The following is a 23,056-nucleotide window of genomic DNA, read 5'->3' as shown; positions in this document are numbered from 1 at the left end:
GAAATGAGGGAACTGTAATACCCAGGTTTCCTACCCTTTCTGCCTCCGACCCTAAGAGCATCTTCACAGAGCCCCTTTTGCGTGGCCTATAGCCCCCTCCGCACACTGTACCAGCTCCGTCCTTTCCTGTGTGCTTCATTTCTGTCTTTGCTTCTCCCTACCCCTGTCTCCCTCTGTTTCTTTCTCTCACTCTCTAGGACTTGCCCAATTCCCCTGTCACTCACTGTCTCTTTTCCTGCCTGTCTCTTTCTCTGCCTCTCCCCAGGCCTTGTGCCTTCTGTTCTGTGCAGCCCTGTCCAGGGATCAGGGCACCACATATCTGTGTCCCCCTCTCTCCTGTCATGTTTTAAGCCCAGGCCCTGATCACAGTGGACGAAAATCCTCTTTATAGAAGCTGCTCATGATGACGTTTACTGCAGCATTGCTGTTCCCAGACACTCCCGGGAAGCATGTGGACAGCCAGACCTTGACCCCTGGGTGGCCCAGCCATGATCCCAAAGATGCTGGAGGGCTGGTTACCTCCACAACCTGGGAGAAAGGAGGGCCCTGCAGGTGTCAGGGGCTCCAGAGAAGAATGCATGGGGTTTGAGGATCTGGAAAGAGCCAGATGCTTACAACCAACTCCTCCATGGTGGTGAAGAAGGAACGGGTATCATGTCATGGACCTCTGCCCTGCCCATCCCTCACTAAGGAAACAGTGGGAGGAGGGGAGCCTGCGTGGCTCAGTCAGTTAAGCGTCTGACTTTGGCTCAGATTTGATCTCGTGAGTCGTGAGTTTGAGCCTCTGGTCGGGTTCTGGGCTGACAGCTCAGAGCCTGGAGCCTGCTTTGGATTCTATGTCTCCCTCTCTCTCTCTCTCTGCCCCTCCCTTGCTTGTGCTCTGTATTTCTCTCTCATTCAAAAAAATAAACAAACATTGCAAAAATTAGAAGAAAAAAAGAAAGCACTGGGAGAAATATGGGACATCATAAGGCTCACCCCGAAAACTGCTACCACTAGTCTACCTCAGCTCCCACCTGGATTAGTGCTACTGTGAGGTAGCTCGTAAGTGGGAAAAGTCCCCAACACCTGGATTAATGCAGGGTTTCCTCATTGTTCTACCAGAGACACTGCTGACCCCTCATCCATTTCTTGTAATCAGAAATCAGCCACTCCCTGGGGACTGATGGCTGTCTTGCTGATCACCACACACCACTGTGACTAGCAGGTGCCATGTGCTTGTGAGTATCTACTGAGGAGTGAACACAACCATCACCAGATCTAGATGAAGGTTGTGTCCACCATCCCAGAAGGATCCAGGGGGACATGTGCAATCAATACAATTCAAATAATGACTTGTCTTCTGTCCCTATTACTGTAGATTCTACCTGTTTGTGACAGTGTATACAGGAGTCACACTGTGTGCATCGAAATACAATGACCGTAGGTCCTCCTGGAAGGAGACACTGACACAGAGGCAGAGCTATGATGGGTTTATTACAGGAAAAGAGGACACACAAAATAGAGGGGACAGGAATGGTCAGGGAAAGGATTCATTCAAATACGCGTATCAGACAACTTTTCTCAATATATCACATCGCCACAGCCTATTGGTCACAGTTTAGGGTCCTCTTCAAACTTCAAGTTGTCCTGAAAGGCAAAGAGATTTTGGGTTATAGCAATGGGATCTTCTGTTCTCCTCTATGCGTTTTGTCCTTGAAAATATACCTTGGACGAACACTTAATTGTGTGGCTGCATCTGTGTGTCTACCAGTAATGGAAGATGATTGTCTTCAGGTCTGAGATATAGATCCCTGAATGTACACTTTCTCATAGTTATCTTTTCCTCCTGTGTGAGGTAGGACCTGGACTCTAATAGGGAAAACACAGGGGTCTTTGCTGTATCTTTTGAAACAGGGATTGCCAATCTCTCAGCCTCAGGCATTATACTCTTAGTTTAATGGAATTGAATGAACATCTCTTGATGAGCTTCTGTGTGGAGATACCTTCATTTACACACTGAGGAGGGTGAGTGCCCACTCATCCCATTTATTTTACAAATTCCTTATGTGGTTGTCACCTCTTCATCATACTGATCTCAGAACCCAACACTATCCCTGTTTCTCAGATAACAAAGCTGAGGATCTGAGATGGCTCCACTGGGAGCTGGTATTAGGGATGAGACAGCAGGAACACAGGCAAAGCCTCAGGATATTGTGAGGGAAATTTCGGAGATGCAAACTTGCAGGCAGGGTGATGACAGCAGATGCAGGTGTGTGGTGACAGGAGTCCAGCAGGGGCGGCTTCTGGTCAACCCTGAATCCCCACTAAGAGTCTGACTCAGGCTGAAGGCCAAGGAAGCCGCTCAGCTGATCTACAACCTGTCATCACCTTTAGTCTCACTGAGACACACAAACTTCGGCATTTCCTAAGACCAAGTTTAATTTCCCAAATCTCCAGCACATTCTTTCATACGTGTCCAGACCTTTCAGAAACCCAAGGGAAACAACAAACTGTATTTAGATTATGAACTATGTGCACTGCGGTAATGTTGACATTTTGGAGATAATGACTGCATTGTACACTGTGCTTGCACCCATGAAGCAGTTCTTTGCAGATCTCATGCTGTCCTCAAGCTCCCTGCCCAGGCTGTGGGCCCTGCCAGGAATGGCTTCCAACTCCAACCTACTGTCCCCAACAGCCTCTCCTCCACACCTCCTCAAACTCTGCTTACCTTCCACAACTTTCCTTCTATTCCTGTGTGATTCAAGTTTCCCCCATTCCTTCACTGGTGATCACAAGATCTGTGTCACATAACGCATGTGATCCATTTCACACAGGACACCTGAGGCACCTAAATTTAGGGGTGCACCTCATCCTTCACAGAACCCACAACATTGTGTCTGTAAAAAACACACCAGTACCTCTGATACCTCTGCCTTTGTGTAAACATCCTCTTTCTTTTCGACAAGAGAAACCTATAGCTCACCTCATTACAGGGAAATGACACAGCCCATTGTATGTAAGTCCTGAGAAACTTGAGATATGTTACAGTGTCCTTAGCCAGGTTTGCAGGTGGGTTGCCAAGACTCAGAACCATCATTACATCATTCCCACCAAGTCTTTCATGAAGAAGATGCATGTGCTTTACCAGTCACTCATCCAGGTCAGGTCATCTTACCAAGTGGAGTAGGTGGAAGAGCTGGTGGAGGAGGGGAAGGTGGCCCACAGGCCATGGCTGGTGATAAGGGGCCATCCATGTGGTAGGGCCTGCAAGGCCATCCTGGGAAAGGACCAGGCCCTCTTGCATACATAATGGCCTGCAGAACAGAAACGAATGCTGTGTTCATAGGACAGAACAGAGCATCAACACCAGCAAAAAGTGGAAACCCAAAGAAGCAGTGCTCATCTCCAGCCAGCTTTCCCCCCACCAGGTTCCAAGAGGGCAGCATCAGTGCCAGGGAGCCTCTACCCATACTTTGGGTTCCACTTACAGCTTTTGGGGTGGGTAATGGATGCTATGGGGATAACCTAGTGTCCTCACATGTCTGCAAATGTAGAACAGCAAGGGCTCTTGTCCTAGTGGATTTATGGTGTGAATGCCAAATTAACAAAATAGCATATTCCCAATAGGAAGGCATCTAAGTCCAGGACCACCCGCCACCTCTCATCCCCCTCCACACACAGGCTGCTTATTCGTAAGTGAAGAACTTCTGAATGGGAAGGAATGACAATCCCAGGCTCCACACATGGACTCATAGCCCTCATGGCTCAAAGCTCTGCCTCTAAGCCCTCGCCTGTGCCCAATCTGCTTCTCTCCCGACAATGGGGTCTTCTCCTGTGTAGAAGTGCTATCCACGGGCACAGAGACACATAGAGGGGTGGGGATCCTGAGGTCCTGAAAAACATCTGGATGCATATTCTTAGAGAAACATGCTACCGATCTATACATGTTAGTTAAGCTTAGCTAATTCATTTTAATTCAGAAGTACTTCTCAGTTTAAGTACAGTACAATTTGCAAGGTAATTGTGTCCTTTAGAAAAATGAGCTGAAATTCTAAATAACAGAATTATCACAAATGCACATTTGTTTCTGCTGTAAATGTCCATGTTCCACCTGTAAGAGTGACCCAGGACACAAGAGAACCTGCTCATGGGAACCCAAATAAAGGACACAGTGCAGAATTACAATGCAGGTAATTATGGATTTTCTCTTCTTCACCACTCATATTCCAGTGCATGTTTCAAGGACAAATATGTCACAAAAATAGTTCAGAGTATTTACACCCGGGGCACACCTGAAGGGATTCTGGACAGCACATTCACCAAAAAAAAAAAAAAAAAAAAAAAAAAAAAAAAAAAGGCTGAAGGCTGATGGGTATGAAATTTAGTTTGTCTAAGACCACTCTAAATGACACATACAAAAATCTAAGTTGGAGTGAAGGCAGTTTGCATTTTCGAACCATAAGGATAACCTTAGATTTTGTGAACACGTTAATCCCCTAGACAGAACCAGGAAAGGAAGAAACAGCAAGAGCAATGATTCCACATTGAGGAGGTCCAGGAAATATGAGGCATGCCAGGAGACTTCCAGGTGAAGTGTGGGGTCATCCTACTTGGGTTATTTCCAGGAACACACTGGAAAAGTCCTAAGGTCCTCACCTCTAAATACGTTTGGCTTCTAAACTTACTATAAGGAGTTGACAGGCAGAAAATAGAGAAGCCCATAGACACTTGGGTTAAGGTTGTGCATTTGGTAAATAAGAAAAACAAGCAGACGTATCATACAACACACAAAACAGACACAGTGCCAGGAGAGAGCACTGAACAGAAAAATAAGAGTTTCCCAGAAGAGTTTTACTGAAAACGGCCATGGCGTTTACCTTATCCTTCTTGGCCCTTTTGGTAGAGTCTGTGTTGTTCTCACTCACAGGAGCAACTTTGGGATCTGCAAAAGGCCCTAGAAGGGATGGAGGTTTATTCTGATTCGAGGAGATTGTGCAGAGATTAAAAAAACAAACCCTCCCCTCATTCCTCAAGCATCTTAAACTCTTTGGCCCAGTCAGATCCCAAGGCACATGCAGAGGGTAGCCCCACATGCTTCAGGTGATCCCAAGGCAAAGGGGAGAACCACCCCTTAAACCTTGATGGAGACCCATAAACGCCCTGGTTCAGGTGTTTTCATAACTCATCAAACAACTACGGATGGCTGGTGGCTCACCTGGACAGATACACCTTAGGCTGAGCCTCATGCCTCCCATAGCCCAGCACATGGACTGTGTACAGCACACATCTGCTGAAGCCCTATGTCTGCTTTTGTGTATACAGCCCCATTCCATCTCCACAAGAGACACCTGTACCAACACAGGGTGTGGGAAATGACACAAAGATGATATGTCGATCAAGAGAAACTCAAGGAATGTGGTTATGGCGGCAAACGCTTTTCCCTCGCATTGCAATGGTCTGTGGTACCACCTCTGCACCTTGTCCAAGACTCAACAACAACAAAAATTAGATGAAGGTGCTTTGCAAGTCAACTCATACTGCTCAGATCATCTTACCACGCGCTGTAGGTAGAGAGGTCCGGGGTGGTCCCCAGGGCCACCAAGGTTCAGGAGGTGGACATGCCCTATAGCCCATGGGGGGACCTCTAGGGTAGGGTGTGCAGAATCTTCCAGTTAACAGAGGAGGTCCCCATGGATCCACGCTGCCCTGCAGAACAGAAGTGGCAGCTATGTGCATATAGCAGACAAGAGAACCAATACCAAAAGCAGCTGAAACCCAGAGAAGAATATGTCAGCACCTGCCAACTTCTCAGCCACCAGGATCCAAGGGAGTAGCATCAGTACCTGAAAACCCCATCTCTCCCACTGGGTACCGCCTACAGCTTAGGCAAATAAATGCTGCAGGTTAAACTACGGTCACCACACGTCCCTGCCCATGTCTTAGAATGTAGAACAAAATGATGCCATCTTAGAGGAATCAAAGAAGTAATTCCAGTCTAATGAAGTAGCATATTCCAGACAGTCAGACATCTATGTCCAGGATCACCCTGCATCCCTCCACTACAGTGACTATAGAAGCTCTGGTTTTGGCATATTCCAAACACAAAAAAAATTGAGTGCAAATAAACACCTGATTCTCTGCACACGAAATCACAGCTACTACTGGGGGTAAGTTCTTCCTGCTGGCTCCTTATTTTGTCCCCTCTGCTTCCCTCCCTGTGAAAGGGGTCTTCCCTCTCTGGAATTGCTGTCAAAGGCCACAAGACCACTGGGGAGTTGGGGATGCCTTGACTCTTGCCAGGGAACTGAGAAAGTGTTTGCTGTGAGGAACATGTTACTTGTCAATGACTACTAAGCCCACATGTGTTTACCTGAATTCATAAGGAATTCTGATTTTGAGCACAGTACAAGACACAGAGTAATATATACCCTATGGAAAAAAAGAGGTTGAAATTCCTGTAACAGAATTAATGCAAATGTGTTTTCATTTTGGTATAAATTTCCATGGATGTGTCATAAGCGATGGTATCAGCTCTAACACTGATTGGAGACAAACAGAACCTGCTCATATGAACACAACTGAAGGACCTCGTGTTCAGAATATTTTTACCTAAGATACATTTTAAAGGATTCCCAACAGTTCATTTACCAACAAAGATGTGAAGGTGGTGAAGGTGGTGAGTTATGACAATGTCTTTGTGCATTCTAAGTTGTACAAGGCACACAATGTAAAGATAGAGGGAAGTCTTTCCGCATTTCCAATTAACAAATAGCTTTAACATGTTAATCACATGACAAGAAAGAGGAAAACAACAATAACACTGATCCCACAGAGAGGCGGTATAGTAGTAGTCAACAAGCCTAGAGACTTTAGTATGGAGTGCAGTGTATCTTCCCGGGGTAATCTCCAGAACACATGAGAAAAGCCATAGGTCCCTCAACCTCTAAGTTCCTTTGGCTACTAACCGTTCCAGAAAACGATGACAGGCTGCAAAGAGAGGAGCCTGTAGACTCTTGGGTTAAGGCTGTGCATTTGGAAAACAGAAACAGGCAGACATATCACACAACACACAAAACAGGGAAAAGGCCATAGAGCCTGCTGTACTGCAAAAGAGAGTTTCCCAACAGACTTACAACTGAAAATGGCCCCAGCATTTACCTTGTCCTTTTCTGCATTTTTGGTAAAGTGCTTGTTGTGACTTACGGGAGCGACACCAGCTGCTGGATCGGCTAAAGGCTCTAGAAGGGATGGAGGTTTATTCTGGTTTTAATAGGCTGTGCAGAATTCAAACAAACACCACATTTTGTGACATCTTAAACTTTTCCCCACACTTCAGACCATGAGGAGAGGCAGAGAGTAACCCACAAGGCTTAGGTGACCCCAAAGATAAGTGGAGATCCATCCCATCTTGTTAATGAAGAAACCATAGGGCCCTGGTTCGTGTTCTTCATAATTAGTCAAATAACTTGCAACAGGTCAGTTCAAATAGAAATCTGGAAAGCGTCACCAAAATAGCCATTTCTCAATGTACATTAGGGGTAATAACTCACCATCTCATTACAGATAAGAATAAAAATGAGAGCACTGATTGGGATAACATCAAAAACCCTCCACAGAAGAGCATGGGTGTGTTTCTTCTGGCTCCAGGCGAATTGTTCAATCTTCCAGCTTATCTATAAGCTGCCTTCCACATGTGAGCAGGTATTATGTAACTATTTCTGAATAGAAATATACTTGACTGATATTATACTAATGAGAAAAGTAAAACTGTGGGAATTTAGCACTGAAGCTTCAGACTTGCACTGATAGCATCAGGGGACTAAGCTATATGGAACCTGAACTTAGGAATGTAGGAATATGGTTCAGAAAAAATAAGGCAAAAATAAGGGAACATAAAAAATAGTAAATAAATGACCTTCTCCCCCCAAAAACTAAAATAAAATTGAGTCAAGGTAGGAAGAAGGATGAGGCCCATGTGCCATGTGACATGATGGCATGTCACCCCTCCAGACTCATCTCTTTAGTTAGGGGATGCTGGAGGAGGTAGGAGGGTCTGCAGTTGGGGGAAGGGCATAAGCTCCACAAGTCACAGGGACAAGTGCCCCACTGCCTGGAGCACCCTCCTATCACCCCTTCAGACAACCTGATGTCCTTAGTGCTTGTGATTCTTTCCAGGCCCCAGGAACAGGCTACACAGAAGAAGTTAGGTTGCTGCCCATCACCATGTGCTCCTTACCTCTCCTTGGAGGGTTCAGGGTCTGTGGTCTTCCAGGCATTGGTTTCTGCCTCATGTATCCCTCAAGCAGCCTCTTTCCTTCCATCATGTCCAGTCTTGGATACAGAAAAAGAATGGACTTCCATAAGAGTTGCAACACCACGTCCTCTACAAGACACTAAACAGCACAAGTGTCATCCCTCGACACACCATTAAAAACACGTCAAGATCACCCACCTGTGTTTCAAGTGGGCCGCCTCCCTCCTCTCCTCTGCCATCGCCCTCTCCCAGATCTGAGTCTTGATCTGGGGGAGAAAAACACATCCACCTTCAGTCATGCCAGACTGTGCACCAAAGAGACAGAGGAGGAAAAAAGAAAACACTTGCCCAGTTGTGCTGAGCATTCTTCTCATAAACTGCGATCTGAAAAAGCCAACAACGAAAAGCCCATGTTTAGGGATTCCAAGGGCCACTACACTCGCCAGCATGAGGTGCTAAGGGTTTAATATGTCAGGCAGAACTCAAGTTACCTGGTGTCTGAAGGTGAGCTCTGCCCGTTGCAGCTGTTCTCGTCTTTGTTCAATTTGTTGCCTGTGAGTTACAATTGCGTTCGTCAAATAAGGCCTAATATTGCGCAGGATTTTAAATCATCTGCCCATGTTCCCATCAACTTCATATCTGTCTCCTAATACAATTTATCCTTACACATGAAACACTTTTCACATAATTATAAATGTACAGTAGGACCAAAGTGATTGTTCCATCCTTTCCTTACTCATTATTCCCTGCCTACAGAGTTCAGAGTTTGTTGAATTCCTTCCCATTTTCAATCTTTCATCATATGACAAGTGCCTTACATCATAAAGCTCTATTCTCCTTTAACTTTGTACTCATCATGTTTCCCAGGGTTGCAACAACCAAGGCCATCAAATGGCACTACCATGTTGATGGGTATGATTTCATCCTATAACAAACTGCTTTCCTATAGATTATGGCATTTGACACCACCCCTCAGGAATATTGGCATGGATGAAGTTTCCACATGGTCAGGCCAGCACTGGAGATGTGGAAATGTTTAGTAACTTAATTGTTTTATTCTTTCTAATAGTTATCTTTTTCTATCTGTTAATTCCCTATAGATATGTCCTCTGAATTTGTGTTTGTATACTACGTTAATGGAGTCCACCCATTGTACCAAGGTTCAAACTAAGAAATGAACAGGGGTTTCATGAGCTTCTGCTAATTAGTATCTGAACTCACTTGTACTTGTGTATTTCCTCTGTAGCTATTTTCAGATTTTCTTCTGCAGTTGCCATCTGATTCTTCACTGCAGCTAGTTCACAGTCCATCGCATCCAGCTTTCTAGGATGAGAAAGATATATACATAGTCCAGGAGCCAAGGTCCAGAAATTCTGCCTTTTAACTTCCCAGTTCTCTTGAAGGCCTAGATTCAAATATCCCTACACTGTCCTCCCATAGATGCACAGACTGACAACACAATCAGAGAAATGAAGACCCCATTTAAGGTTAAAGAAAAATCAACCTCTGTCTGCTGCCAAGTCACCTGAAATCAGAGCGGTCTTTCGAGGTCTCTGCTTCTACTCCATCATAAAGTCATCAAATAACATTGTACTTTGTGCCTTCCTAGAGTTGGTCTTTTGTTCGAGATGGTGAAGGCTCATTTCAGTTCAACGTGAAAAACTATGCCTGACCAGCTATACCCATTAGGATGAAGCAGGGGATCATTATTGCCTTATACCTCCAGGGGGCAATGCACTGAGTCTCAGTCCAAAAGTTGTACCCGGACACAGACACTCACTATGAAAGATAGCCTTCCAGGATATGGTTTCACCAGCATTGCAAATCGCTCCCACACAGGAGTTACAGGAGTGTAGCCCCTGCCTCTTCCTTCAAAGATCCTGGTGGAGGAAAAGGCCAATCTTAGAGTGGCAATATGTACTGAAATATAACATGATGTGAACTGTCCCACAGTCAGGCTGTTATCTCCAGGAAATAGATTTCAGATGGAAAACTATCAACTTCATGGAGTCAATCCAGTCTTTAACAAGACTGAGTTTATTGATAGTGAAGGCAGCAAAAGGCAATGCTTCAAAAGTCTGGTTTCCTGTGCTGCCCTCAGACTACTTAGTTCATGGTGTTGCTTTAAAGGGTTTCAACTTGGCACTGGATATACTCAAGAATCACATGCAAAACTGAAAGACTCTTAGAAACTGAGCAAAAGCACTAGACAGAGAAAGGCACATGCATTTCCTTCTGGCCTCTCAGGCAGTCCTTCAGCAAATGCTTTGGCTGGTCTGTGGCTGTAATGTAGTGGCTCTGTTGTAAGGGGGTAAAGATAGAGAGGTGGTCAGAGCTTACAAAGTAACAAAAACAAGATGTAAGTGAGACAGAGAAGCCCCCACCCCAGGTGTGAGAAGGACTAACACAAAGCTGAGTCTCAGGGAAGAGAAGGAAGAGTTTACTTTTCAATGTGAATGAGGGACTTTAAGGTCCCTGATCTCCTCCTGAGAACAAAAGGAAATACTGGACAAAAGAGGAAACATGTGAGTGGTGCACCAAATGTGTAATGAACCCATGAGACACACGTCCTGCAAATCTCACTTGCAGACTGGATGAAGGGATCCAGACTGATGGCATCCCAAACCACTGTCCATTGTTTCTACAGCAAGATAATTCCATTTTTGCCATAGATATTTTTGACACAAGTCTGGTGCTGAACAAAGATGACCTAATTCCCGGCTGATAGGACAATGTGATGGGATTGAAACCTATAGGACAATGTAAATGGATCCAGAGGGAATCCAGGTATCAATGTGATTAATGCCTTCCCTCGTCCACCCTAGGTGCATGACACAACAACGTGTGGCAAGCACTAAGGACAGAAAGGAAAATGCAGGTTACAGAAAGCAAGGTAGGAAGGGCAGGCACAATTCTACTGAATGCATTTGGCAAAAATACTCTGGATCCAATTCTAAAAGAAGTACATTTACCTATACTGGCCACCACATGCCTTCATACAACAGTACTTGGGACTCTTATCACATGAACATCTTACTTTTCTATAGCCACTTTTCTTTCTTCATAGAATTCTTCAAGGATGCCTGCTTTCTCCTTCAACTGTCTGACTTTGGCTTCCTTGGCTGCTTTCGCAGACCTCAACGCATTACACTTGTCCTCCAGGGCCTTCTTACTTTCTGTCAAGAAATGAATTTTATTTTTGTGTGTGCACATGACATGAGACTTGGTTTTGGGGTGACAGGAAAAGGGCAAGTACCACGAAGGCAGGAAGCTATTCCTTCCCTTCCCAAAGCAAACTCATTGCCACCATACGGGCATTTCTCCCCAACAGACAACATACCTTCCAGTTCACAGTTATTGGACATCACGGCTCTCAGTTCTGGATCCTCAAATTGACCGTTTGCATCTTGTGACTTTAAGACAGATATGAAAAAAGACATTCAAGAAATCCTGACCGCATAACAATGTGAGTGTACCTAACACAGCAGGACTATGCATGGCAACAAAGAAAGATCCCAAAGCATAAATATAACAATGAGAAGGCAAAGAACATGGAATATAGTTCAAGTCAAAGAGCTCACAAATGGCTTTCTTAGGGGAATATTCACACTGAACATTGTTCAGCATTAAGGGAGGAGGGCAGTGTACGATTTGGCTAGTGCCCTTCATCTCTCAACTGTCTTGGGGGATTTTCTCCATATGTTGGGAAGGCAGGGCTGAATGAGGTGGTAATTACCCAGCTATGAAAATAAAAGACACTTGCTAGTCCTTGAAAGAGCAAAACTCCTCAGGGTTGTCCTAAGTGAAATTCCAGGTCCTTGTGAGGATGGAGGTTTGGCTCCCAGAGGCCCACTCTCTACTGTGGTAAACAGCAAAAGAATATGCTGTGCTCACCTCACCCAATGAACAAAAAGCCTCCAAAGCCAAGTTACAGTAAAACTCAGCAGCCAACTCATCACTTCCGGATTCTTGACATTCCTCTCTCTCTCTCTCTGATTGCAAGGTAGCAAGTGCACTTTGAAGGGTGTCATTTAAATTTTAAATAAAGTGCTCAACTTTTTTTGATGTGCTCCTTCAACAAAACATGTTGAATGAGTAATAATAATTCATTATTTTACTTGTGTTTTTAGAATGCAATCCAGGCAAAGAAGGGATTCTTACTTTCTTTTTTTTTCTTTTTATTTTTTAACGTTTATTCATCTTTGAGAGACAGAAAGAGACAGAACATGAGCAGGGAAGGGGCAGAGAGAGGGAGACACACACAGAGAGAGAAGCAGGCTCAAGGCTCCAGCTGCCAGCAGAGTCCCACACAGGGCTCAAACTCAGGAACTGTGAGATCATGACCTGAGCCAAAGTCGGATTCTCAACTGACTGAGCCACCTGGGCACCCCATGGGATTCTTACTTTCAATTTAAGAGCTTCAGCGGAGTGAATGTTACTTCTTCTCTCAGCTTCTTGAAGACGTATCTTTGATTCACTGATCTATATATAAAACATATGAAAAAGGAATCAGAATTCAAAAATAGCATCATGTAGATAAACCTATCTCTAATGTGTGATTCCTTTCACAAATATAGAGGTAGTTCTTTACATTTGTGAAGCTTGTCTTGAATTGGGAGTGTTTCTACAGCACATGAACTAGGTCAGTAGGATGAACTACCAGAGGTGAAATAACTGAAATAAAATCACAAAAAAAATATTTGAAAGGGCAATACTACCTTCAGTTCCCAAATGGATATTGCTTCAGCCAGCTCTCTGTTTTCTTTCTTCACTGTGTTGATCTTTTCAGTTATTTGCTTTAAATTAACTAAAAAGAGATAAAACAATTTCTAAGGTTGTTACCAAACTGGTGACATCGAATAATCCCACTGTATTAGCAGCAGAGACACATTATCTGACATTAGTGGGTGTAGTTAGTGGGTGTAACTAACTTTTTTGCTTTCTTATTGTGCCTGAAGAAAGCAAGTTTTAGTAGCATTTTAAACCCAAGGAACCTTATTTCACTGAGATCACTATACATGTAAGCTCTAGAACACTGACTCCTCTAACAAGCTCAAAGTGCAAACTTCTCTTCCAGTAGCCCAGTGTGAGAGCTCTCATGCCCTGAGTTCGCTCTTCTCACCGCGACCAGTGCTGCATTCACAGTGATGAGCACCCGCCTTTGAGGGCTTACTAAGTGTCAGGCAGCCACCCTGGCTCTCAACACACAGTGCCACAGAATCACCACAGTCTATAGGGCCCATGCAGAATACATTACCCCCATTTGCATCAACGTTCACTTCTCATTCTCCCCTGGCATGAATGGCTCCCTCCACCTCAGACTCAAAACCATGGTTCAAACCTCTCTTGTGACACACACCCTGCCTGGCAATATCTGGCTTCTTCTCTAAGCTTAGGCCACTTGATAGACTCAAAGAGGGTTTTCTCATCTTCACATTTCACCAAGAGCCATGTCATGGCAAAGTACTCACTGCAAACCTCAGACTCATATCATCACTTGTTTCCTAACCATTCCTATGCAAAATTACCCTCATCCTGTTCTCCTTCCTCCTATGATGTTTTCCTCCCCTGGTCTCTTAAGAGATGCCAAATCCCTCCACATTGTCACTTAGCCTCCAAACAGGGAAGAGAAAGATTTTCAAGAGTTAACAAGTCAATTAGACATCAGAAGTCACCATATTTATCCCTAGTTAAAAAATTAAAACCCACATCAAACACCAGTACTGAAAAAAACTTACAAAGAATACTTAAACCTTAAATCTTACCTTGATATACTTGAGGCTCTATCTGAGAGAGGAAGAAACAAAATAAGTTTGAGGTCAAACATATTATTAGTAAAAACGTATTCTTTCTGATAAAATATTAAATGTAAAGCAATGAAATTACAATGATCATTTTGTTCAGCCTAATGAATTCATAATATTAAATATAAGCAAAAATTAGAATTTCATATATAGTAAATGATTCTTTATAAACCATTTCTGATAAAAGCATAAAGATTCATGGTGTATTTTCACTAAAAGATAGATTTACATTCTATTCCATAAACATCAACGTATTCAATTTTGTCAGTGCATAATGCAGACAGTTTTAAAAATATATAAATAAAATATTTGTCTGATTTTTTTCTCCTGTAGTCAAACCCAATATCCACACTGAAATCCAGAACCTAGGATCATTTGAAAGTGCAAAAGAAAGAAAGAGAGAGAGAGAAAGGGAGAGAGAAATAAAGAAAGAGACCCATGGTGGGGGGGGGGAGATGGAGGGGAGGGAAGGGAAGGGAAGCGAAGGAGGAAGGAAGGGAAGAGGAAAGAAAAGGAAAACCTTTGTAGTAAGATATGCCTCTTTCATTTTCTAGAAAGCTTTCTGAAATCGTACAGAGTTGGCTGCTCTCTGAATCAATAAACAATTACAACATGTCAGGTGCTATGATTTTCCTAGATCACTAAAAACAGAGGGTCTTCCAAAAAAAAAGTCATCAAATGAGAAAGAGAGTGGAACATGACTAGAGAAAAAGCACAGGCAACAAAAGAAAGATGGCTAACATTTCAAAAAAAAAAAAAAAAAAAAAAGGAAAAAGTGTTCCTCGTAAGAAGGTATAAGAAAAACAAAAGGAACTTCACTCTTGTAGAGGCAGTGGTCTGAGGCAAGGGTTAAAAGCTTCCATACCTCCTTCTGGAAACGTGAACAAAAGAGAGATCACAGGTATTAGGGAGTAATGGTTGTCTGGGCAAAATTAGAAGTAATAATTTAAAGCCTGACTGCACAAGTATTTCTGTTTTCTAGGAGCCCTAAAAGAATGTCAACCATGGAAAACCATCCTGTGATGGTCTTGTGTCCACTGAAAAGTAACAGCCACAAGATAATGACTGTGGGACTAAAGGATGCTTCCCCACTCCCAGCCCCTCACTCTTTGGAAAAGTGCCTCTATAAGCCTGGCACACTACCCCTTTAGGGAGCGATATGCCTCTTTCTTGTTGGCCTCATTGTATACGAGCTATCTCTAATAAACTCTACCTGCTTTGTTTCCCTTGAGTTCAGTGTTCATTCCTAGGACACTGAGACTCAAGAACCTGGTCTTGGGGATCCAATAACACCCAGACCCGAGTCATCCCCTGGTGAATTATAGCTCAGTAAAATCTAGGCCAGACTCTACTTTAACAAAAGGTAAAGACACATTTTCCTGACTCCTAGAATGCATATCCCTACTCAAAAGTTTTAAATGGGGCTGAAGCTAGCCCCAACATCTTGCCAGGATATTGGAATATCAATGTGTTATCAAAAAGCAAGTCATAATAATGTTGTCATAGGAAAGTGTATCTATGGAGGGCAAATAGAAAACCATGGATAGTCCTTTAACATCACATGTTTCCTTTCCTAAGCAGGGGAAATGGAAACAGAGATGGACTTACAAATACATAACATTTATATTTTCCTTATGAGGGGAAAGATTTCTAAATTGGCAGGAAAAGAGGAAAAACAGCCATTTAGACATAAACTCATGGTATTCTGTTCTTCCTTAGAAGGCCTGCCCTCAAGAGAAACTATTTCTCCAAAACCTAATGGGGGTTTTCCTAAACACAAGCAATGCAGATGAAGGGAAATACTCAACTACAGTGCTCTTCCTCCTTCCTGTCTCACAGGGGAGTAAACTCAGCCTAAAACCTAGCCAGGTAAAGACAAAACTTCACACTCAAGGCCTATTCACCTCAGTTTCTTTAAACAAGGATGTGACTCCCAGCTCTCAAAAACACTTACAAGGTACCCTAAAAGGAAAAGCCACATATTTTGAACACAGAACGCAAGCATTAGACTCATATTTCCTATGGCAGAGATGTTGGGATAATCAGGCTGGGAATTTAAAACTGCTCTGATTAATAGGAGAATAACTCTAATGGGAAAAGTGGTCAGTATGCAAGAAGAGGTGGTGAGTGTGAGCACAGAAATGATAACTCTAGGATCCAAGAGATTTTGGTTCTAGAAATCAAAAACACCATAACAGAAATAAGAAATGCCTTTGTGGATATATTAACACACACAATATAGCTGAGGAAAGACTCAACAAGCAGAAGGAAATATCGAGTAGAAACATCTGAAACAGAAACACAAAGAAAATAATTAAAAATACAACACAGAACATCCAAGACCAGTGGGACAATTACAAAAGGTGTAACATACACAAAATGGGAATACCTGGAGAAGAAGTGAAAAGAAGACATATTTGAAGTGAAAATGACCATGAGAATTTTCCAAAACTAATGATAGTCACAGACCAAAGATCCAGGAAACTAAAAGAATTCCAAGCAGGATAAATACCCCCCCCCCAAAACAAACCCTACCACAACAACTACAACAAAAAACTACCCCTAGACATATACTATTCAATCAACAGAAAACTGAAAACAAACAACTTGGAAGAAGGTAAGGGGAAGTGTTGAGGGCTGGCGTTACAGGGAGAAGGGAGAAATAACACCGTACCCAAGAGGAACCAGGAAAAAAAAAATACTCAGAATTCAGAAACCATGCAATCAAGAAGAATGAAATGTTTATATTGTTAAAAGAAAAGAACCCATCACCGAGAATTCTGTGGCCACTGAAATTATCTTTCAAAACATTCTACAAAGTAAGGAAAATTATCGGACATACTGAGGTCAATAAAAAAGGCTTAATTCTCCAGGGAAACATATTCCTTAATGTGCATGTATTAACAACAGAGTGACAAAATACATGAGGCAAAAACTGACATAACTGCTAGGAGATACAGACATACACATTATTATGGCTGAAAGAATTCAATACCCTCTATCAGTCATTGGCAGGTTGAGCACACAGACATTCAAATTTAAGAACACAGTTGGACTGAACTGCATCATCAATCACCTGGATGGCATTACCATCTGTAGAACACTTCAACAATAGACAACTACACATTCTTCTCAAACTCACGTAGAACATTCACTGACATGGACCATATTCACGGTCAGAAAATACATCTTAACTTAAAGTCAACAAAATCATAGACAATATGTTCTCAGAACACAAATGCAAGCTAGACATCAATAACAGAAAAACAGGTGGAAAACTACAAAAAAATATTAGAGATATTCTAATAGAAGATGGAGAATAGAGAAAAAATAGAGATATTGGAAAAGAAGTGGGTTAAAGAAGACAATTCACAGAATTTTAAAAATATTTCCATCTACATGATAATGAACATTGGAATTATTACAATTTGTGGCTGCAATGAACGCAGTGCTTAAAGGGAAATTTGAAGTACTGAATGCATACAATAGGTCTAGTTAAAAATTTGTGCTTACCAAAAAAAAAAAATTCTGCTTACTTATGATTACAAGCCTATCTATAAGGTACTTTAGTATACTCACAGCAAGGACAACTCTCCAGAGGTAAACCAGACATGCACAAATTGCAAGGGTGGCAGTAATAATGGTAAGCTTCCACAGAATCCCAAATACACGAGAGCCAAAAGGGAAATGGCCAGCCAAAATATGGACAAGCTGAAATATTTGAGACAATGAGGAATATCAAAGACATTTATAATATCTGTTACAAAGAATCATCTTTATAAACCTTCAACCAGCCTCCAGGAGGTTATAAGCACATCTCTCCAATGCCTCCTCATGAAGGACAGGGCGGACACAAGGCTTACAAAGGAGCAGGGGCAAACTTGTGGGAGTGATGACTGTTTACTTACTATGGCAATGGCTTCATTGCTTCTTACCTATATCACATACCAACAAACTGTAATCTTACAAAGGTCTTGTTATTATACATAAGTTATACCACACTGCAGCTGTTGGGAAATCTAATAGGCCCTCTTAGAAATTCTATAGTGCTGACAAACACACTGGAACAATTTTTAAATAGTTAGCAGAACTTAAGAATTTATCAGCCAACTTAAAATTGAAAAAAAAAACAAAATAAAAAAATAAATGCAAACTTTTAGTAGACAAGAAGTAAATGACTTCTGTTGTACATTCATGAAGTACCTGGATAAAATACTTTGGAACATTTCCAAAAACACACCAAAGTTTGTAGAAGGATGGGAGGAAGTAACAATGAAAATGCACTAGAGGTTCAAATGAGATTGTTATAGAGCCAGACGTTTACAGATATGGATATGACTGAGAGAGATGGGAAGCTGTTATTATAATAATATGGGATTATTCCAGCAAAAATAAATTTCACATTACTGTTTAGTTTCTAAAAACACGGAGGTTCTCTTTTTTCTAATGTTTATTTTTGAAAGAGAAAAAGAGTGGGGGAGGAACAGAGAGAGAGGGAGGCAGAAAACCCAAAGCAGTCTCCATGGTGTTAGCACACAGCCTGATGCTGGGCTCAAACTCACAAACTATGAGATCATGACCTGAGCCAGAATCAAGAGTTAGATGCTTCACTGAGCTATCCAGGTGCCTCATGAGATTTTACTTTCAAGGTTTACTTTGAATCTGAATCACAGCTCAGGTTGTCAGATTTCTGAAGTAAATAAAGATTTGCATAATCAGGTGATCTTGTCTATTTTGATGAAATCTATGAGATTTTAAGTTATTTGAACACACATCTCCAAATAGCCAATACAATAAAGTCAAGTTCCTATTTCATAGTGTTGAACCTAAATCAATCAATAGCTACTATGAAAATTACTTTCTAAAAGAATACAAAAGTCCTGAATATGGTCACCAAAACAACAGAACACATATCATTTTACTAAAACTAGGCTTACCAGTATTTTAGGAGAAATAGACTCAATACAATGCAATTCATACTAATTCACATACCAAACTTTAATTTTGTGCCAATAAATCTCTCTAGAAAGCAGCCTCCAAAATGGGTACCATTTGTATCTTCAGCTCTCAGAACTGAGGTCACTAAAATGTGTGCTGGTGGGAAATGTACACTGTCTTTGAGTGGCCACTGTCTAAAAGAAAGCAGGAGCTGTCCGCTCAATGATTGATCATGGGGATCAAATGCACCAAAGACAGAGGCCATCTTGACACCAATGGTAAACATTCTAAGTCCTGGGAACTCTTGATACCTCTGGCAGCTATATGGAAGCTGTTATCAGTAGTTACTCTTAACTAGATTAGATCCAATGGGGTCAATAACGCCAGGTTCTCACAGACGATGGCCATGACTAGGTGGAGGTGGGAAATGCAAGACAAGTTAGTTTATGGACGAATTCAGAGATGAAGGAGGGAGAGAGAGCTGAACTGATCTGTGAGATGCATTCTAGGTAGAGGGGGGAATTTCCAATAAACAGAACCAAGAAATTTCCTCCTTCATAGACTCAAAAGAAATAGAATAGATTCTGTTTTGACTGGAGGTATTCATGTAGGAGGATTCTGTCTCAATTTAGGTTGTTCCTGACTTGGGACTTTGTAGATCCCTCTCTAAGAATCTGGTGCATGCTAATCTAAAGAAATCTACTTCTCTCTATGGGTGTTCCCTGTCTCTCTGTCTCAGGCTCCTGGGAGTACAGGTTTTTCTTTTTAATGATAGAATGAAACATTCACACTGGGAACCAGGTATTTCTTTATAGTTGGACAATCATAAGGACATTCGAGACCTTTTTGGATTTGAGTAAATCAACCCTCTGCACATGTTTGGCTAAAGAAAGGACAAGAATTCATTCACTTCCTGATCACATCACTCATAGTGATTTTCCTATTATAAATGTCCAAGCAGGGTGAGGCCACTTCATTGATGTTGAGCTTCTAATCTACCTGTTTGGACACACAATTCTTGGCAGCAGCCTCCAAGACCAGGGGGAGAGGGCTGATTCACAAGATCCTAAAAGCGAACAAACCAGAAAGCACAGAGCACAAAGGACATTTCACTTTTTAACTCTCTAGTACCAACACCAATGCTTCAGATACCACTGTTCCCAGGGCTACCAAACTGCACAAATATGAACGATGTGCTGATAGGAAAACAAACTACATATAAGATGGACTGTAAGCTTACAAAGCTTGGAGCAGGATCTTGACAGCACTTCCAGGAGCCAGTCTAATACTATGAAATACTATTAATACTATTAAATAGCACCTATTAAATGTTTCTGACATTTTTAGAAACAGTTTTAATGAGGTATAATTCAAACATCATACAGGCCCCTTATTTAAGACAAAGATCTCAGTGGCTTTTAGTATCTTCACAGGTCCTTCTTTCTTGACACTATGAAGCTCAGGTTTCCATCCTGTCAATGTTACTCTTTTTGTACCAAGCGGCCCAGACAGGATCCACAGCTTGATGTGGACAGTTGTGGCCAGAACAAGCTGGTCGAGAAACCTTGGCCCTGAGGTCCTCGGTTTTCAGAAAGAACCGAGTTCTCATCAAGGATTCTATGGAAAAGCTGTTTTTTAACCACAGTCTCCAAAAATAAATAAATAAATAAGGAAGAAACCACTGATGTAGGATGTGTACTCACATTCGTGTTTGGGTAACCGGGATACCCAAGTAAGAGGATACAGAAAAACAGCTTCTGAACCATTATGTCCTAGTCCTTTCAGGGGGAGCTGGGGCGCCAGAGAGGAGGTGCAGATGGAGGTGGAGAGGAGGTGGGGGTGGGAGGGGAAGGGAGGGGGTGGGAAAGGGGGCGGAGTGGTAACTGAGGTTGGGGTGGGATTTAAATAGGGGTGGGATTGGGGAGGGGGGTGTGTCAGGAGTAGAAGGGAGTCAGGGACAGTGCCAGGAATGATCAAGTACAAGAGGGGAGGGAGGAGGGTTAGAAAGGTTAGTAGGTCAACAGATCAGTAAATCACTAGGTGAGAAGGACACAAGTAGCCGGTTAAGTAAACTGTCAGGAAAAGATGGAGCAGAGAAAGATCCCTCTCCGTCCAGGTCTTCACCTGTTTGAGCGTTGCCCTAGCAATCCGGATGCTGTATAGCCTCTCTCCACCAATCAGACGCCTGAGCCCCTGATAGATCACAATGGACACCCCGCGTGACCACATTTTTCAAAAGCCCCTGCCCATTATGTACGTTTTCAGGGACATGTGTGTCCATATGGGAGTGTCTACGTATATCTGGGTTTTGTATGTGTGTATACTAGTTACGCATGTGAATTTGCTGCCCCTTTGGGTCTTCCTGATTGTATCTGTGTGTGTGCGTGTGTGCGTGTGTGCGTGTGTGTGTGTGTGTGTGTGTTTTCCTCAGGGTGTCGTTGGCCATGTCTGCAGTGTGGGTCTGTGTGTGGGTCTGTCTGTAAGCCTCATACCTGAGTTCCCAGGTGAGGCTGGTGTGATTCTGTGCTTGTGGTGTCTGTTTATTTCCCTGTGAGTGTGGGTGTCTATGAACCTCAGAAATGAGCTGCCACAGAAGGGACTCCCCAGAGGTGACCCCCAGAGATGGGTGGATATGAGACAATCTATCTCTTCAATAGATACTGTTGGGGAACCTGTATATCCATGTGCAAAAGAATGAAAGTGAACCCTTCCCTTACACGACACACAAAAATCTACTTAAAATGGCTTAAAGACTTAAATGTAATACTGAAACCATCACACTTCTAGAAAAAATGAAAGAGGAAATTTGGCACCAAAAGCAAAAGCAACAAAAGCCAAAATGAACAATTGGCACCACATGAAACTAAAAAGCACAGGAAAGGAAGGGAAGGAAAGCATCAACAAAATAAAAAAGCAACCTACAGAATGCAAGAATATATTTGCAGACCATATCCAAGAAAGGGTTAATATCCAAACTATATAAGGAGCTCATATGAATAGTTTACTCTTAAAAATAAAACTGCCAGTTATGTTACCAGTTAAAAAAAAAAATTGGCTTATTCAGCAATCGCAGAGAACTGCCACTCGGGACAAATAAGCTATAGCAAGTCTGGAGAACAAAGGAGAGGAACACTTTTATAGACAAAGGGAGAAGTCAGGAGGGCTATGGTATATGAAAAGTCATTGGAGTAAACTAGGAGATCCAAGTAGAGTAGCTTTTCATTGCTTAAGTTGTGACAGTCTCTCATTGGCTGGGCTGTCATCAGGGAAGAAGAAAGACCTTTCTTCCTCTTGCTGGGGTAGTAAAGCAGTATGAAGTAGTATCAGTTTACAAGGTATGTCTCCTTCTGGTGGGTCTGCAATAAATGATACATAGTAGAGCCTCTGAGCTTCCCCCTTCTGGCCCCCTGACACCATTTTATTTTATTTTTTCTCTAAGTTTTTATTTTCTTTCCATTTGTTTCAAGTATACAATATAGTAATTCAACACTTCCATTTTAAATAAAGTTTCCTTTTATAATTTTCACAAACTCAATAGCAAAGAAACCATATAACATGGTTAAAAAGTGGGCAAGGACACGAGTAGACATTTTTCCAAAGAAGAGTACAAAAGGCTAACAGGTATATGAAAAGATGCTCACCATCACTAATTATCAGGGAAATGCAAAGCAAAACCACAATGAGCTCTTACTTCACACCTGTTTATTAGGATGGTTATTCTCCAAAAGTCAAGAGATAACAAATGTGGGCAAGGATGTGGAGGAAAATCGAACCCTTGAGCACTATTGTCGGGAATATAAATTGGTACAGCCATTATGGAAAACAGTTTGGAGGTTTAAAAAAAAATTAAAAATAGAAATATCATATGATTCACCAATCCCACTTCTGGATATATATCACTATCTCAATGAGACATCTGTACTCCCATGTTCATTGCAATATCATTCAGTCGCCAAGATATGGAAACAACTTAAGAAAAATGGCTTATACGTTTAGTGGAATATTATCCAGCCATAAAAAAGGAAGAAATTCTACCATTTGTGACAACATGAGTGAACCTGGAGGATGTTATGCT

General features: G+C 42.2%; 1 protein-coding gene across 13 annotated transcripts; it reads right to left on the bottom strand.

Annotated features, from left to right (window-relative positions):
• Window positions 1-1,457: 1,457 nt before the first annotated feature.
• LOC102901082 (transport and Golgi organization protein 1 homolog) lies at window positions 1,458-21,226 on the bottom strand. Of its 13 annotated transcripts, none has more exons than XM_023246914.2 (17): window positions 21,106-21,225; window positions 17,623-17,754; window positions 14,005-14,026; window positions 12,958-13,046; window positions 12,644-12,721; window positions 11,580-11,652; window positions 11,277-11,415; window positions 9,461-9,562; window positions 8,731-8,791; window positions 8,588-8,623; window positions 8,438-8,505; window positions 8,222-8,316; window positions 7,144-7,223; window positions 5,541-5,691; window positions 4,863-4,939; window positions 3,161-3,299; window positions 1,458-1,629 (listed from the first exon to the last, which is right to left on the bottom strand). In XM_023246914.2, exons 1-17 carry the CDS (start codon window positions 21,208-21,210, stop codon window positions 1,613-1,615), a joined length of 1,464 nt encoding a protein of 487 aa, XP_023102682.2. In that variant the 5' UTR covers window positions 21,211-21,225; the 3' UTR covers window positions 1,458-1,612. The 13 variants fall into 13 exon arrangements, 12 of the variants coding, with proteins under 12 accessions (XP_023102682.2, XP_044903374.1, XP_023102684.2 ...); XM_045047439.1 differs by lacking the exon at window positions 5,541-5,691 and adding an exon at window positions 5,201-5,333; XM_023246916.2 differs by lacking the exon at window positions 21,106-21,225 and adding an exon at window positions 20,685-21,099.
• Window positions 21,227-23,056: the final 1,830 nt, after the last annotated feature.

The sequence above is a fragment of the Felis catus genome, chromosome E3, assembly GCF_018350175.1.
Source record: "Felis catus isolate Fca126 chromosome E3, F.catus_Fca126_mat1.0, whole genome shotgun sequence".
Classification (NCBI taxonomy): Eukaryota; Metazoa; Chordata; class Mammalia; order Carnivora; family Felidae; genus Felis; species Felis catus.
This window is presented reverse-complemented; position numbering and strand designations above follow the sequence as displayed.